We start from the raw sequence: 15,816 nt of genomic DNA on the forward strand, positions 1-15,816 counted from the left end.
TACAAGATTATTTCTATAAAAAGAGACTATTTAAGGCGGATGTTAAATCTCTAATCCACAGGGTATCTTGAGACTGTTTATTTAGTGGATAATTCTAATAGTGCAATATATGCATTTTGTCACATGTTGACAAATACAGCTGTATCTGAAAGAACAGCGTCTTAATAGTCAGAAGACTTAGTAATGAAGTATTTCCATTTTCGTAATCACTGACTTTAGCAACTGTAAAATTCGAAATATGTGGTTCCAAAAATTGTGATCTATGGAAAATACCAGTTGTCTTGGCTACTGAATATAACATTCCATCTGGTTAATATTTTTGAAAAAAAAAAAATTTTATTTTCGTAAAACAAATAAATGGTCTCTGCAAGCTCAATGACAAACAGTCAGTCACCAAACACCTTCCACTCTCAAGGCAGGTCCTTAAGTTTAGGACAAGTCTATGGCTAAAACTGAATTAAAATCATTTTTTGATCCATAACCTAGACCATAAAAAGCTAAGTGTTTACAAAGTTGTAAAGATGTTATTAGCATTTCTCAGTTTGCATGGCCCTAATATCACCTAAGGTTGAAAAGCATTTCAGGCACATTATTTACATTTGACAGATATTTAACCTCATCTTGTTTGTTGTTTACACGTTTTGGCTGATATACCCTCCAGCCTTCATCAGGTGTCTTGGGGAAATTTCGAACCTGAGTTCTCATTCCTAAGGTATCTTTCAATAACAATAACAATATTAACAATAACAATATTAACAATAACAATATTAACAATAACAATAACAATATTAACAATAACAATAACAATATTAACAATAACAATAACAATATTAACAATAACAATAACAATATTAACAATAACAATTACTATTACTATTACTATTACTATTACTATTATTATTATTATTATTATTCAGGTCACTGCCTGGAACCAAACTCGGAATCGTGGGGTTAGTAGCCCGCGCTCTTAACCACTATGCCATATGCCTGTGAATAATAATATCGAAAAATACCTTAGGAATGAGAACCCAGGTTCGAAATTTCCCCAAGACACCTGATGAAGGCTAGAGGGTATATCAGCTGAAACATGTTAACAACAAACAAGATGAGGATAAATATCCATCAAATGTAAATAATTTCTCATCTCTTAAATATAGAGCTGAAGTATTTCAGGGTTACAGTATACCTTTGTGCCATCACTGCCTTGCCTAACATTACTCAACTATTGCATCACTTAGTGCCTTGCTCTGTAGAAACATCTGCACAGTATCAGTTTTAGTATCAACCGAAACAACCACTAAAATCTTATGAAATAAAAGAATGCAAAATCAAAAGTTACCATTTATTACCTCAAATGAATATCTACAGTAGGTGAACTGGTAAAATAAACTGCTCCAGGAGACATTTGTTAATGAACTAATACATATACTTTTCATGATTGCTCTTCAGCCAATTTCTCAGCCTTGGCAATAACTTGGGTGAGATCACCAGTCATGTAAAAAGCAACTTCTGGTAGATGATCTTGTTCACCTGTTAATTCAGAAAATGAAAGAATTAGTGCAAAATTAACAGTTAAATATTAACACAAAAGACATTTCCTAGCTTGAAGAATATAATATAAATTGTAGCGGTTTCATACAAAAAATATGAACCAATACTTCTGTTAGATTTTTAATGCTAATAACATTACAAATCTAAGAAAAAAAATGTTTGAAAATGTAGACACTTCATCTAAGCAAAAATCTGCCAAAGGATTCAAATGTTTTCAAACTCCTTTCAGAAAAGGAAGTATCATTCCCTAACATCCACTTTTCTGCGGTTGTATAGGTCTGACAATTTATTGAGGCAAATTTTCTAGTCTGATGCTCTTCTGGTTGCTAACCCTCTCCTGTTCCCATATAAGATAATATTTCCCCATAGCTTCAATGGAAGACTGGAAAATGAAAAGGACCCTACTTGTATGACGGTGACACTCATTTTACAACTATCATGCAAAGTCCAGACAAAGAGGCAAAAGACATACAGCAGGCTTCTTTCAGTTTCCATCAACCAATCCTTGTCTATGGTTGACCCAAGATTATAACAGATGCCCAAGGTACCCCACAATAGGACTGAACCCTAAACCATGTGGTTGGAAAACAAACTTCAACCACAAAGCCATGCATATTAATATTTAATAAAATTCAAATATTTCATATTTTTCAATGCTTACACAAGGTAGACAAATCTACTCTAGAACAGCTTTTTCCTATATATTCCTCATCCACTAGAGCCATCTACTTGAATTGTTTGCCACTTATTCTAGGTACGATGTATTCAAAACCCCAGCCTCCACTGCTAATTAAATCACATAAGGTAACAAAAGCTTCCAAATATTTATAGGGAGCCTTTTGAGCATTTGAAATAATTGCATTGGAGCTTATACTGCTAACACCTGTACACCTGCTACATATGAAATCTTCCTTTTCTGTAATCCTACTACTGTGCACCCACAATTTACATGATAAAAATGTATATAAATATATATATATATATATATATATATATGAAGACCCGGCAAGCCAAGTAAGATCGTTGCCAGTGCCCCTGGACTGGTTCTTGTGCGGGTGGCACATGAGATGCACCATTTTGAGCGTGGCCGTTGCCAGTACCGCCTGACTGGCTCCTGTAGGATTTTCGAGCGAGATCGTTGCCAGTGCCCCTGGACTGGCTTGTGCGGGTGGCACATAAAAGACACCATTTCGAGCGTGGCCGTTTTCGTGCGGGTGACACGTAAAAGCACCCACTACACTCTCTGAGTGGTTGGCGTTAGGAAGGGCATCCAGCTGTAGAAACTCTGCCAAATCAGACTGGAGCCTGGTGTTGCCATCCGGTTTCACCAGTCCTCAGTCAAATCGTCCAACCCATGCTAGCATGGAAAGCGGACGTTAAACGATGATGATGATGATGATGATGGAGCTAAATAATTGTTGGAACTTAGAGTATCTTATTTTGATGTCTATAACATTAACCCTTTAATATTTAAACTGGCCATACCCAGTCTCTCATACCTATCCTACAATGTCATTCTAAAAAGGAAAAAAAAAAAAAAAAAAAAAAAAAAAAAAAAATCACAATTGCAAAGCTACAACATAATGTAGGATTAATTCAAATCAATGTGAATAATTAAGCATTACATTTAACAGAATAATCTGAAAGCTATGACTACTGTATTACTTTAGAACTCATTAAATTTGATTTATCAAGTCAATTAAAGAATAACTAGTAAAAGAAGAACAGTTAAAAAGTACCTGCTTTTATCAACTTGATTTAATCAAAATTAAAACAGTGGTCATTACAATGTCATGTGGTAAATATAAGAAAGAGCATCTGGCTAATTCAATTTGCCTAAAAATTCAGTTACAAATATCAAAATTTGGAAAAAATATTTATCCATCAATATTAGTAAAAAAAAAAAAATTAAATATAGCAAAGCTGATATGAGAATAGGTTGAATGTGCTCATGTAGAAATTTAAATACAGTAATTTACAAAAAAAAAAAAAAAAAAAAAAAAAAGAAACATTAAGTGTAAATGACTAAGAAAAGGCAAATATATGAATGAATACACACTGCCTTCCATGAAAATCTTTCTCCAGCAATGTGGTGGCTTTTATTCACTTCCCTGAATTTCAATTACAATGCTTCAAATTAAAATTTTACTACCATTACACACTAATCGAAAACCTATGTTGAGACAAAATGTAAACCATATTCGTTGTTACCCCAACAATCGTATTCAGATTTCTAATCTGGTTATAAAACTTAACATCTTCAATCTTAAAATGTTTGTAATTTAAAATACTAAAGAATATGAAATGAAATTCAGCCAATACAATGACTACAGTAAGTAAAAATTACATAGCAAGCTTCAACTTACCTTTGAGGACTGAATTGAATCCTTTAATTGTATCAGCTAAGGGTACGTAGATTCCTGAATAACCAGTAAAGACCTCAGCCACTTGGAAGGGCTGTGACAAAAACTTTTGGATCTTTCTGGCACGAGACACAGTAAGCTTATCATCTTCAGACAATTCATCCATACCCAAAATAGCAATGATATCTTGCAAAGACTTGTAATTCTGAAAGAAATAGAAACAGATTAAAAGAAGAAAATTAAATTTTTAAGTGTGCAGATCAGTTTCAAGCAGACATGATTTATATTTTAGCTTTACTATTAAGAATTATTACAGCATTGGGCATCTCATGCTTAAGAAAAGATAGCACTGAGTAAAACTAAAAATACAATTACAATTCAAATCAAAATAGCTACAAAAGTATTTCAATGACAGATCCTGTAAAAAGTACCTGAAGAATTTGTTGGACTTTACGAGCAATTTCGTAGTGCTCAGTACCAACAACATTGGGATCCAAAATACGAGAACTGGAATCTAGAGGATCTACAGCAGGATAAATAGCCAACTCAGCAATACCCCGAGACAAGACAGTGGTGGCGTCCAAATGGGCAAATGTGGTGGCAGGAGCAGGATCAGTTAAATCATCAGCTGGCACATAAATAGCCTGAAAGAACAAGTGAACAAATCAAATTACATGTATTAAAAATGGTTACTTTAATTTGTTTAAAATATAAGTACTAAAAATATTTTCACTTTTCTTCTAACAACTCTGCATTGCCCCCTTTTTTTTTTCTATCAACAAAACAGACATTTGTTAGAACTTTGTTTTGCCTAATGGGATATAAGTGAATATAGTAATTAGTGAATTTAAGACTAAAACACTTAATTCCAATACTGCTTCTTTCTCTCTCTCTCTGTCTCTCATATATATATATATATATATATATATATATATATATATATATATATATATATATACTTTGTATTATATTACACTTATTTATTGTACTTGTAATTATAAATTTTTTTCTATATGTGACAGTGCATTTTCATCGAGGAGTTCATAAACCTTGGTTCTTTTCCCTAATACTATATATTTATATATATTTTATACCGTGAAACTTAATTTAATTTTAATAAATTGATTTTAATTGAGTTTTAACCTGTAATTTTGGATTTTATCCCTAATACTATTTTTATATATATATATATATATATATATATATATATATATATATATATATATATAGTGTTTACTAACTAATCAGAAAAGATATGCCAAAAATGGCAAATTGGTATTCATTGGTGCACTGGATAGAACACCTTGCAGTATTTGTTCCAACTCAGAGCCAAGTTCAAATTCTCCCTAAGTGTACTTTTCATCTTTTCAGGACTACTGTTAGAAATAGACAAAATACTTTAAGGTGGTGATTGTTCCAACTCTTTACATTTTGACAGCAAAGCCATTTCCCATGGGTAAACCTCAATGGCACAGAAAAATGATACTTGTATATGTGGGCAGCTGCCAGTCTTCCTTATATACCAATAGAGAGTATAAGAAACTTAACAGCTCATTACAGCATAGTTTATTGTAACTATGAATTTAAAAGTATTCAAAATAGATGAAACAAAAAGCCTAAAAAGGTTGACAAAATGAAAATCAGAAAGAAAATAAGCACTATGACAAAAAGTTACCTGTACTGAAGTAATAGATCCTTTTCTAGTTGTTGTAATTCTTTCCTGCATGCTACCCATATCAGTAGCCAAAGTAGGCTGGTAACCTACAGCTGAGGGGATACGACCCAACAAAGCTGATACCTGAAAGAGAAAGAAAAACCATTTCAACTTAAAAGGTGAAGAGAATGTGCTGAGATTCTAAAACGGGTTATTGTTTGAATATCTTACCTCTGAACCAGCTTGGGTGAAACGGAAAATGTTATCAATAAAAAGCAACACATCTTGCCCTTCTTCATCACGGAAGTATTCAGCAACAGTCAGACCTGTCAGGGCAACACGGGCACGAGCTCCTGGAGGTTCATTCATTTGCCCATACACAAGAGATACCTTTAAACAAGAAGCAATGTAAACAGATTGAATCAGTTGATTTGGTAAGTAATTTCTACATAGATGTCATTAATCAAACAAAATAAATCAAAATGATATAACTCATTCAGATCTAACCTTAGAGGTATTATCCTTCAAGCTGATGACACCAGACGTAATCATTTCATGATAAAGATCATTACCCTCACGTGTCCTTTCACCAACACCAGCAAACACTGAGTAACCACCATGAGCTTTGGCAACGTTGTTAATCAGTTCCATAATCAACACAGTTTTGCCTACTCCAGCACCTCCAAACAGACCTGGAAAAAAAAAGAAATTTCAGCTACTTATAGTTTGAGACTCATGCTATTATACTAGATATTTTCTAAAATGTTGCAATTATGACTTTAAAGAGAACATTAAAACATTGTGTTGGACATTAGACTATTAAATGGAACTGTTTATAATATCCTTTTGGTCTACATCAAAAATTAAAACAAATGAGGAAAAAAAAATTACATGTTCAAAGAGGAACACCAGACTAATTTAGCTCACAAATATAATTTTATGAATTTTAGTTCCAAAGATATCAAATATTCCTTACCAATTTTACCACCCTTGGCATAAGGAGCCAAAAGGTCAACAACTTTGATACCAGTTTCCAAGATCTCCTGCTGAACACTCATTTCAACAAACTCTGGTGCATCTTGATGGATGCCAGAAAAACTAGTGGAGCAGAAAAAAAAAAAATCACCTTGACACAGATCATATGAATATGCAGACATTTCATAGAAAGACCCAACTTGTAGGTAAAATAGATGTTAATGATTTCAAATTTAAACACTATATTAGTTTAACACTAACCAGTTCATAGCTTTAAATTGTGATTATGCTAGAATGGAAAAATATTCCAAATGAGCATTCAAAATATATATTTCTGGTTTCCAGTTCAATCAACACTTCTAGAACATTTAGAACAATAACCAGCACTTTTACATCTGCTTTTTCTACAATAACATGGTTCGGATGAAATTTAAGTTGGATGTCCTTATAGATGCAACTCCCTGCTTGTTCTTCATGCAAAACCAATGAAATTGCTGAGCTATAGGACATCGTTTACAGGAGCAATAAATGTCACTGTTGCTTAATGTTGATGTAAAGATGCATGGAAACATACACAATGTACTGATGGACCATCATGGGATTTCTGTACCAAATTTTACTCACAAGGCATTGATAGACCCAAGGTATGAAACAGTAAGGTGCTATGCAATGACCCTAAAAGCCATGGTTGTGAGCTAACTTTGAAACCTTATAGCAAGGTCTGCACCAATATAGAATATTTAAACAAGTGAAGCAAAATATTGGTACAGTTTGCCTTACAATGATCCTTACCTACCAGAAATGGTCAAGCAGTTGCAAATAACTCATACTAACAACTGTTTCCTATCAAAACTGACTCAATCCCAACCATATTATTAGCAAGCCATAACACGATTGATTTAATGCCAGTTGCAGCTATTTCCACTTCATTGGTATTAACAATGACCCAACAAGGAAGCTTCTACATTGTTACTTACAAAAGAAAAATCTCCATTGTACTGTATTGGAAATATGAAAGGATTCACTGGAAAACAATTGCAGACATGAGCTAAAAATGGATATGTTCATAACAGAAAGCCATATTTCTAAGGTTATTAACCCTTTTGTTACTGTATTTATCCTGAGATGCTCTGTGTTTCTTTCAATTACTTTAAATATAGCAAAGAATTTAGTAAAATAACTTAGTTATCATTCAGCTAGTGTTAGGAACATAAATTGTGACTAAGGTTTGGTGGAAGATTTTAATTCAAAATTTTGAGTCAGGCTATTTATAAATGGAAAGAGCATCTCACATGAAAACACTGGAGCTGCAAGATACTAAATACCAAGTGATGAATCTAATGTATTTCTTTTTCAATATCTGACATTCCTTTTCCTATAACCCATTGTTACTTTAGCATGTATCCAAAATAATTGCTAAAAATGTACTTTTTCAAAACAAAACTAAAATTAAGAACCAAATACTCACTAATAAAATCAAAAATCTGAATTTCAATGGTTTCTAATCTACCAAAGCACACACTCAAATAAGCTGGACAAAGACATAAGCACCTAATGTTGTTTAACTCTAGGTCAATGCTAATGCATCAGCTCTTTAAATAGCATTTCAGCTATGACCAACCCACCTTTGTCTGAGGTGTTCCACCTTTTTCGAAAGAATTATGATCTGAGGGTTTAGCTATTTCCAACAGGTTATGGTTCCCTTGTTGGTTTAACAATAATATTCAGATAGGCAATAGCAACTTGTTTTACATAATAATCCCCTAACAATTCAACAGATTGCAGAACACAGTGGTTCCAAGCTCAATTAGTACTTTTCACAAATATGTCAGCTGGGGTTGGTAGGTTCAAAACAGACCTCCTGAGAAAAATATGAATTGATATACCTGAAGAATAAAAAAAAGTACGTACTAAGCCTCACTGGACAAAAATACTATCAACTAATATTAGACATTGCAATGAGTGGCTTTGTGTTCATTTTCTATTCTGGAAAGATTAAGTCATTTTCCTCCCTTTTCTTTACAAGAGTTAAATTTTTTAATATATCTATTACGTTTATCATGCATAATTCTTCAGATACTTGGGCAGATTTTACTGTTTGCTTTTGTTAATACCTTAAGACTGGATTTGAGAACCTTTTAAATTGATGCAAGTAAATTGAGTGGACAAAAACCATCACTCATTTACTATAACCACTCTATACCTGAGGGAAGAGGCCTTAACCCTTTCACTACTATATGAGTTTCAATTAAATTAAAATAACCAACTAACTTTTTTATCTATCAACATATTGTGACTTTTGATTGAAGAAAAGCTTCTGAATTCTATTGAATAACTTCCTTTTCTACATTATTTTCCAAATCTTATGCAACCAGCTTCCTCACTAGCTCCTGAAAATTTGCCTTCACTAGTATACTTCCAGCTATACATCTTGCTTCAGTAAAACTTTTGAATAAAAAGGTCATCTGTAAATGTACAAAGTAGCTAACCACTAAGAACCCCTACAAGGATGGAAAAACAAAATGAACTGTTACACTCATAACTAAATAAGATGGCTTAGGTCCCAATAAGTAAATTATACCAAATGCAGTCATACTCTTAATAAAAAGACTCACATTTAGGTGCCAAACCATTTTATCCATTTATGTAGAAATACACTGCTTTTGTTTCAATTTTGAAAATAAGAACACTGGATAACTCATTAAACTGCTGTTTGAAACAAATTAGTATGGAATAATGCTCATAAGATCACTTTAAACATGTTTGTATCAAAGAACCAATGGCAATATCAAAAGGGCTAAACTCACAAGTAGCAATCACATTAGAGAAAACATGTCTTGAGAAGAGCCTTGTTGTAAGAAAGACATGTATATACTTCATACTATCTAAAGCCCCTCTTTTGAAGCTCCACATTAACCATAACACACATTCTTTGAAGGGGGGGGGGGGAATGTAATAGAAATACTTACTGCTGAGTGTCAATAGGGCCCCTTTCATCGATTGGCTCACCAATGACGTTGATGATTCTTCCAAGTGTTCCTGGGCCCACTGGGATCTTAATTGGGTTTCCAGTATCCAAACAATTCTGGCCACGAACTAAACCTTCAGTACCATCCATAGCAATAGTACGTACAACATTCTCACCTAGTGTCAATAAACACAATATTCAAAATTAGCTGGTACATTATTAGTTAATTCATTATTGATGGCATTTATTCTAATAACATTAACCCTTGTCAATATTCAGTTAATCAACATTTGGTTCATTTGCTAATAATAATGTATATTAAAGAGTTAACGTGAAGTTACCTCTTAACAAAATATGAAACAAGTACCCTTTACTCAACTTGAAATTAAATTACAAAAATCACAAATGAATTAAATTCAAGTAATATGGTATAACAAAATGATCGAGTTAAAATGATACTTCAAAATATACTTACCAAGATGTTGAGCAACCTCAAGGATGAGACGTGGTTTTCTCTCTTGGACCTCAAGGGCATTCAAGATTGGGGGTAATTCATCATCAAACTGTACATCAACAACAGCGCCGATGACAGTGACGATTTTGCCCATACTAGTGCTAGCCTTTGCAGCCGGTGCAGTGACATATTGTTTTCCTACAAAAGCATAGATCCAAATAGGTAAATACATATTTAAAACAAAATGCCTAGATTGAGAAATGACTCAACAGTATTTATATACTATATTAATTTTCGAAGGTATGTATTTATAGAATGGAAATGGAGAGACCCTATACTTGCGGTTCATTGTGAAGCTATATGCAACGGGGGGATTTCTCCGAACCAATGACATCTATGCCCATCCAAGGGCAATAGCGATATACGTTTGGTAAATTAAAAAAAACAACCTACAATCGAAACTGGGTTTAGATTCACTGGTAGCTCAGATCTATTTATACAGCTCCTATTAAAGCTGAGAGGAAAATCAACCAGCTTCTGGTCAAGAGGAACAATGATTTTAGCTGAAGGAGTAACTTAAATTTATCTGCAACTTACAGGATTTTATATGGATAATTATTCTCGATAGTCTTTTTTTTTTTTTTTTTTTCTTTCTTAGGTGCCAAAGTATTAGAAACTTAGGAAAAACCTTCAAGTCCGATACTATAGGAAAAATTCGATAGCATAATCCGAATGTGCAAAGTACAAGATGGAATGTTTATTTCCTCAAAATAGAAAATTTTTAAATGTTCGACAAAATGCCGAAGTCAAGGACTTCGTTAAGGTCAAATGATAACATAGTAAATTTGAAATTAGATTCTACATGACCTTTCTGAGAGAAAATATGCAATATTGAATTCTTACATTGGTACAAGGTTACAGAACCTAAAGTGACATCAATGCCAGTCCAAGGGCAATACGTTTGATGAAACTAGGTACAACCAACGATCGAAACTGAGTCTACCATTTTACTGGTAGCTCAGGATACTATATCGCGCTCGTTAAGATAAAAGAGATTGTGTGGAAACCAATCATATTCTGATCAAGAACACGATTTTTTCAAGAGAATGTTTTTCTATAGTTATGTCTAAGATAGAAGGCTTCATTAAAAATTTAATATTTTCAATAAGAGCAGAAGAGTTATTTTACAGCAATGTCAAAAATAGGAGGGAGGAGTAATAACAATAGACTACAATGGAAACTTTTTAATCTAGTATTCTGAATGCTTTTATCTAAATAAAATTTGAAGACTAATACCAAACAATATGATAAAGGTTATAAAAAAAACGCAGTTTGTAAAATATTTCTGAATAAATCAGAGGCGGAGGTAAAGAATACGCATACCACCAGTTTTCGGCGTAACCCTAACCCCGAAACACCGTATTCTTTATCTTCGCCTAAATCAGGTATGGAAACATACAAAGAAAAATATTAAAAAGTACATGTCTTTTCTGAACCTCCAACACGCGGTAGGACACTGAAGGTCATAGAGACATCGCGTTATAAGGAGTACAGGAGGCGAATTGTAGAATCATTTAATTGCATCTTTTTTTTTTACATCTTCTCAACTGTCTCTTGGTAATTCTCAATAGTTGAGAAGTAATAACATAACCGATTCCAAGATTGAAATCACTCATAAGTGAATAACGAATGTCGTCTTCGAACCAAGTGCACCATTAAGATCGGGGCAACAGTATATTTATAACAGTTAAAATGAATGATGGAGGAAAATACAAATACTGTTTCTGACTTACGCGTTGTAAAGTATGCCGAAGAAGCCTTCAAAGTTGTAGGATATGCATTATGAAACGAAAATGCAGGGTTTGTTGCCCTGAAGGCTCCTAAGCAAGCTTTCCTCACGGCCTGCATCATGGTTGATCACTGCAACGTAAGGAAGTCACGTGTTCATTTATCTGAGGTATTCGGCTACGAAGCAGACACATCGAAATACTTCGGTAATTTCCGTCTTATTTATAAGGCTCATATTTATTAATATTTTTAATGAAATTAAATTATATAACCTTGCTTCAAGTTTAATTCACTAATTTTTTTCATAAATAAAATGTTTGCAGTAAAATAAGAAATAAAATTGAAATCTTATTTCAATCCTATTAAAAGCAGACATGTTCTGTAATAAAAAGGTGACCGCGATGATCAATGACAACTGTTCTTCGGGGAAGTCAAACGAAAGCGAAATGAAATATAATACTATATAGCTATTATAAACATCTTTTTTTTTTAAATAGCAACAATCATTAATGTCATATTAAGAAAGTGACTATAACATATTGACTTAGCTATTTAATATAAATTAGTAGCTTTGTAAGCCACTCCCCAAATTATTTTTGCCAGTAAACAATTAACATTAGATAATTTGATGATCAGAAATGTCTGAAAATAGCTATAATTTAAATATTTTAATTTTAGAGTAACTTCCACCAAAATTTAATAGCAAAAATGCATTTCAAATCTACATATTTTCCTTCATTTGTTTGAGTCATTTGACTGCGACCATGTTGGAGCACCGCCTTTAGTCGAACAAATCGATCACAGGATTTATTCATTGTAAGTCTAGTACTTATCCTATCGGTCTCTTTTGTCTAACCGCTACGTTACGGGGACATAAACACACCAACATCAGTTGTCAAGCGATGGTGAGGAGACAAACACAGACACACAAATATATATGCAGACATGCAGAAAGTAAATAGACACCTTTAATTTTCAATATTTCTGATCTCAGCGTCTTAATATTTTTTCAGCGCTGTAGAATTTACAATGTAATTATTCTTTTTCATTCCAGGTACCATTATATTAAACAATTGCAAAGAGTGACTGTACCATGCACAAAAAAATTCACCAGAACTGTCAGATTTTCTAAGAGATCGTATTGTTGGGCAATTTAGGCTGGTCTTAGCCAGCGAAAAATAGCCAAAAATCTTCAAATTCCTCTTGCTACTGTTAATAGAATTATAGTGCAATTCAAAAGCCAAGGAAAAGAATCAACAGATTCTCGTCCTGGTTGACCTGGGCCCTTGGAAAGGAAGCTTCACTGTTTGAAGAGAATTGTGGATAACGAAACCCGTTCGAAGGCTTCTGACATTGCAAAACAGCTTGAAGTTAGTCCAAGAACGTGTATCTGCGTAAGCTTGGGTATTATGGACGAGCTGCTAGAAGAAAACCTCTCCTTCAACCAATTAATATCATGAAAAGAAAGAAATGGGCTAAGGAGATGTCAGAAAAATCCAGTTCATTTTGAGATAGAGTGATTTTCTCAGATGAATCCAGATTTGCATTATTTTCAGACAGTGGATGTGTGTTTGGGTCTGGAAGCTTCCCAGTCAAGAATTTGATTTGAAATCCAACCAACTGTGAAACATGGTGGTATCTCCATAATACTATGGTGAGCTGTCACCAGCAATGGTCATTCTGAGCTGATCGAATGTATTAGAACCATAAGCTCTGAAAAATACATCGAAATACTTAAGCAAGGACTACTTCCGATGTATTCACACAATAACATAACAAAAAATGAGTTTTTATTCAGGGAAGATGGGGCTCCATGCCACACAACAAAAAGGAATCAACAATGGCTGACTGAAAATGGGATCAAAAAGCTTCCTTGGCCGAGCCAATCTCCTGACATGAACCCAACTGAAAATCTTTGGAGCATACTAGATAGGGCTATATGAAAAACTTGACAGAAACCTAAATCTAAAGATGAATTGTTTCAATTGTTGCGTAAAAAGTGGGCAGAAATTCCACAAGAGACAATCACAAAGCTCATCAGTTCAATGCCAAAAAGAGTTTCTGAATTAAAAACTGCAAAGGGAATGTCAACGAAATACTAAAGTATGTAGTCTTACCTATCGATTACATTTCAATTGCTCGTTTGCATATTAAATAAGATTTTGAAAATTAAAGGTATCTATTTACTTCCTGCATGTTTGTGTGTTTGTATATATATTGATATATATACATATATATATATATTATATATATATATATATATATATATATATATATATATATATATATATATATATATACACACATATATATATATATATATATATATATATATATATATATATGAATAATAACAATAAATGGAGCAAAATGCATATAAATAAAAGCTCCTTTAATTCCTACACATGTTTCAAAATATATGTGTGCTCTCCTCCAAAGAAGTAAGAGCTGCTGGAATTCCACATATATTCATCTTCAGGAAATCAACATATAAAAAAGCAAGACAAATGCGAAATGATGAGGTAACTTACAAGCTAAGATGTTACATGACCAAGTAAGTGACCATTAGAAGTAAGAACGCTTGTTTACATAGAGATATAAAGGGAATAATAATATTATTACATGGCCCAGTAAGTGACCGTTAGGAGTAAGAACGCTTGTTTACATAGAGTAATAAAGGGAGGGGGCTGTAAATGTAATGCTACTTTATATATATATAGGGCAGGCATTTCTCTGGTTTTCATCACTGTTGCTCCAATTGTTTTTAAATTTGGTTTATTGATTAAGTTTTATATACTAATTATGAAAATGAAATTAATTTTCCTATAAATCCATAATTAAAAAGCTATCAGTCTTTAAAATTTGTAAAATCGGGGTATTTTAGCCAAATAGAAGCGAGTATTTTACACATCACCGTGGTGAAAAGCTCTGTTTCCATAGTAACCAAAGATGCTGCGCATGCGCACAAGGAGGAGAAGGAGATACGAGAAAGATCATCTTTCTACTATAATGATACTTGTGTGTTTTTCTCTGTCACAATATATGAATGAGAAAAGAAGGGGGATAGCAAACTCGTAGTGAGAGCATTTCTGTGTGAGTATATGTGTGTCTATGTAAAAGGGAAGTATGTGAATGTGTATGTGTGTGCAATGAAAGTGGAATGGTGAACATTCAACAGCGAAAAGAAAAACCAAACAGCATTTCAATTCTGTATGAGTATATGTGTGTGTGTGTACAAGGGAAGTATGTGAATGTTTGTTTGTGTGAAAGCTTTTAAATATCTAATTTGCTCATGAATGTTTTAATGTTAACTTCATTCGTGTATATTTTAGTGCTTTGACTGTTATTTCTAGCAATGTTTTAACATGCCAATGTCCCCCCACCACACACAGTGATGATAGAAGAGGCAGCGAACATGCTTTTTTCTGAATGGCTGAAAATTCTGAAAATGATCAAACTTTGAACATCTGCAACATTTTTGCAAAATTTTTCTGGAATAAATGAATAATAAATTTGGATTCAGCATCAAAATCTACATCTATATGATACACTAGCTGACATACCCGGTAATTCCCAGGAAAGTGGGGCTTATCCCTTGGTTCCATTCTCATAATTGTTTTGCTAATCCAATAACAACAATACAAAGTATGTAGCCCTTAAAACAGTTTTTATGCATTTACAGAGAATACCGAACTGTCTTACAGAGGATCTTGTTTTTATGAATTCCCAATAAGTTATGAATACCCAAATTGTGAAGACAGTTATGTAATAACATGAAATTAGTTATCCAATAGTAAGAATTCAAATAAAGTAGCCCTGAAAAAGGCTTTAATGCATTCCCAGAGTATATAGTACATAGAAGGAAATACTAATAAGATATGTATACTAAAATCATGAAGCATGTTACGTAATTACAGGCTAATCAGATATGAGATAATAACAATTCAAAGTAAATAACTCTGAAAAGGGCTTTTCTGCATTCCCAGAGAATATTACACTTAGGGGCGCTAGTGTTGGTATATTCGTGAATAAGTTACTAACCAAAATAAGTGGATCTATTGTT

At 33.2% G+C, this 15,816-nt stretch overlaps 1 protein-coding gene across 1 annotated transcript; it reads right to left on the reverse strand.

Annotated features, from left to right (window-relative positions):
* Positions 1-1,328: 1,328 nt before the first annotated feature.
* Positions 1,329-11,894, reverse strand: LOC106868942 (ATP synthase subunit beta, mitochondrial). Its single transcript, XM_014914415.3, has 10 exons — positions 11,759-11,894; positions 9,987-10,163; positions 9,513-9,687; positions 6,545-6,666; positions 6,076-6,260; positions 5,800-5,958; positions 5,590-5,712; positions 4,346-4,558; positions 3,918-4,119; positions 1,329-1,530 (listed from the first exon to the last, which is right to left on the reverse strand). The coding sequence occupies exons 1-10, from the start codon at positions 11,874-11,876 to the stop codon at positions 1,433-1,435; spliced, it is 1,572 nt and encodes a 523-aa protein (XP_014769901.1). The 5' UTR covers positions 11,877-11,894; the 3' UTR covers positions 1,329-1,432.
* Between the last annotated feature and the right edge of the window lie 3,922 nt (positions 11,895-15,816).

Source organism: Octopus bimaculoides, chromosome 10 (genome assembly GCF_046866305.1).
Source record: "Octopus bimaculoides isolate indiv1 chromosome 10, ASM4686630v1, whole genome shotgun sequence".
Classification (NCBI taxonomy): domain Eukaryota; kingdom Metazoa; phylum Mollusca; class Cephalopoda; order Octopoda; family Octopodidae; genus Octopus; species Octopus bimaculoides.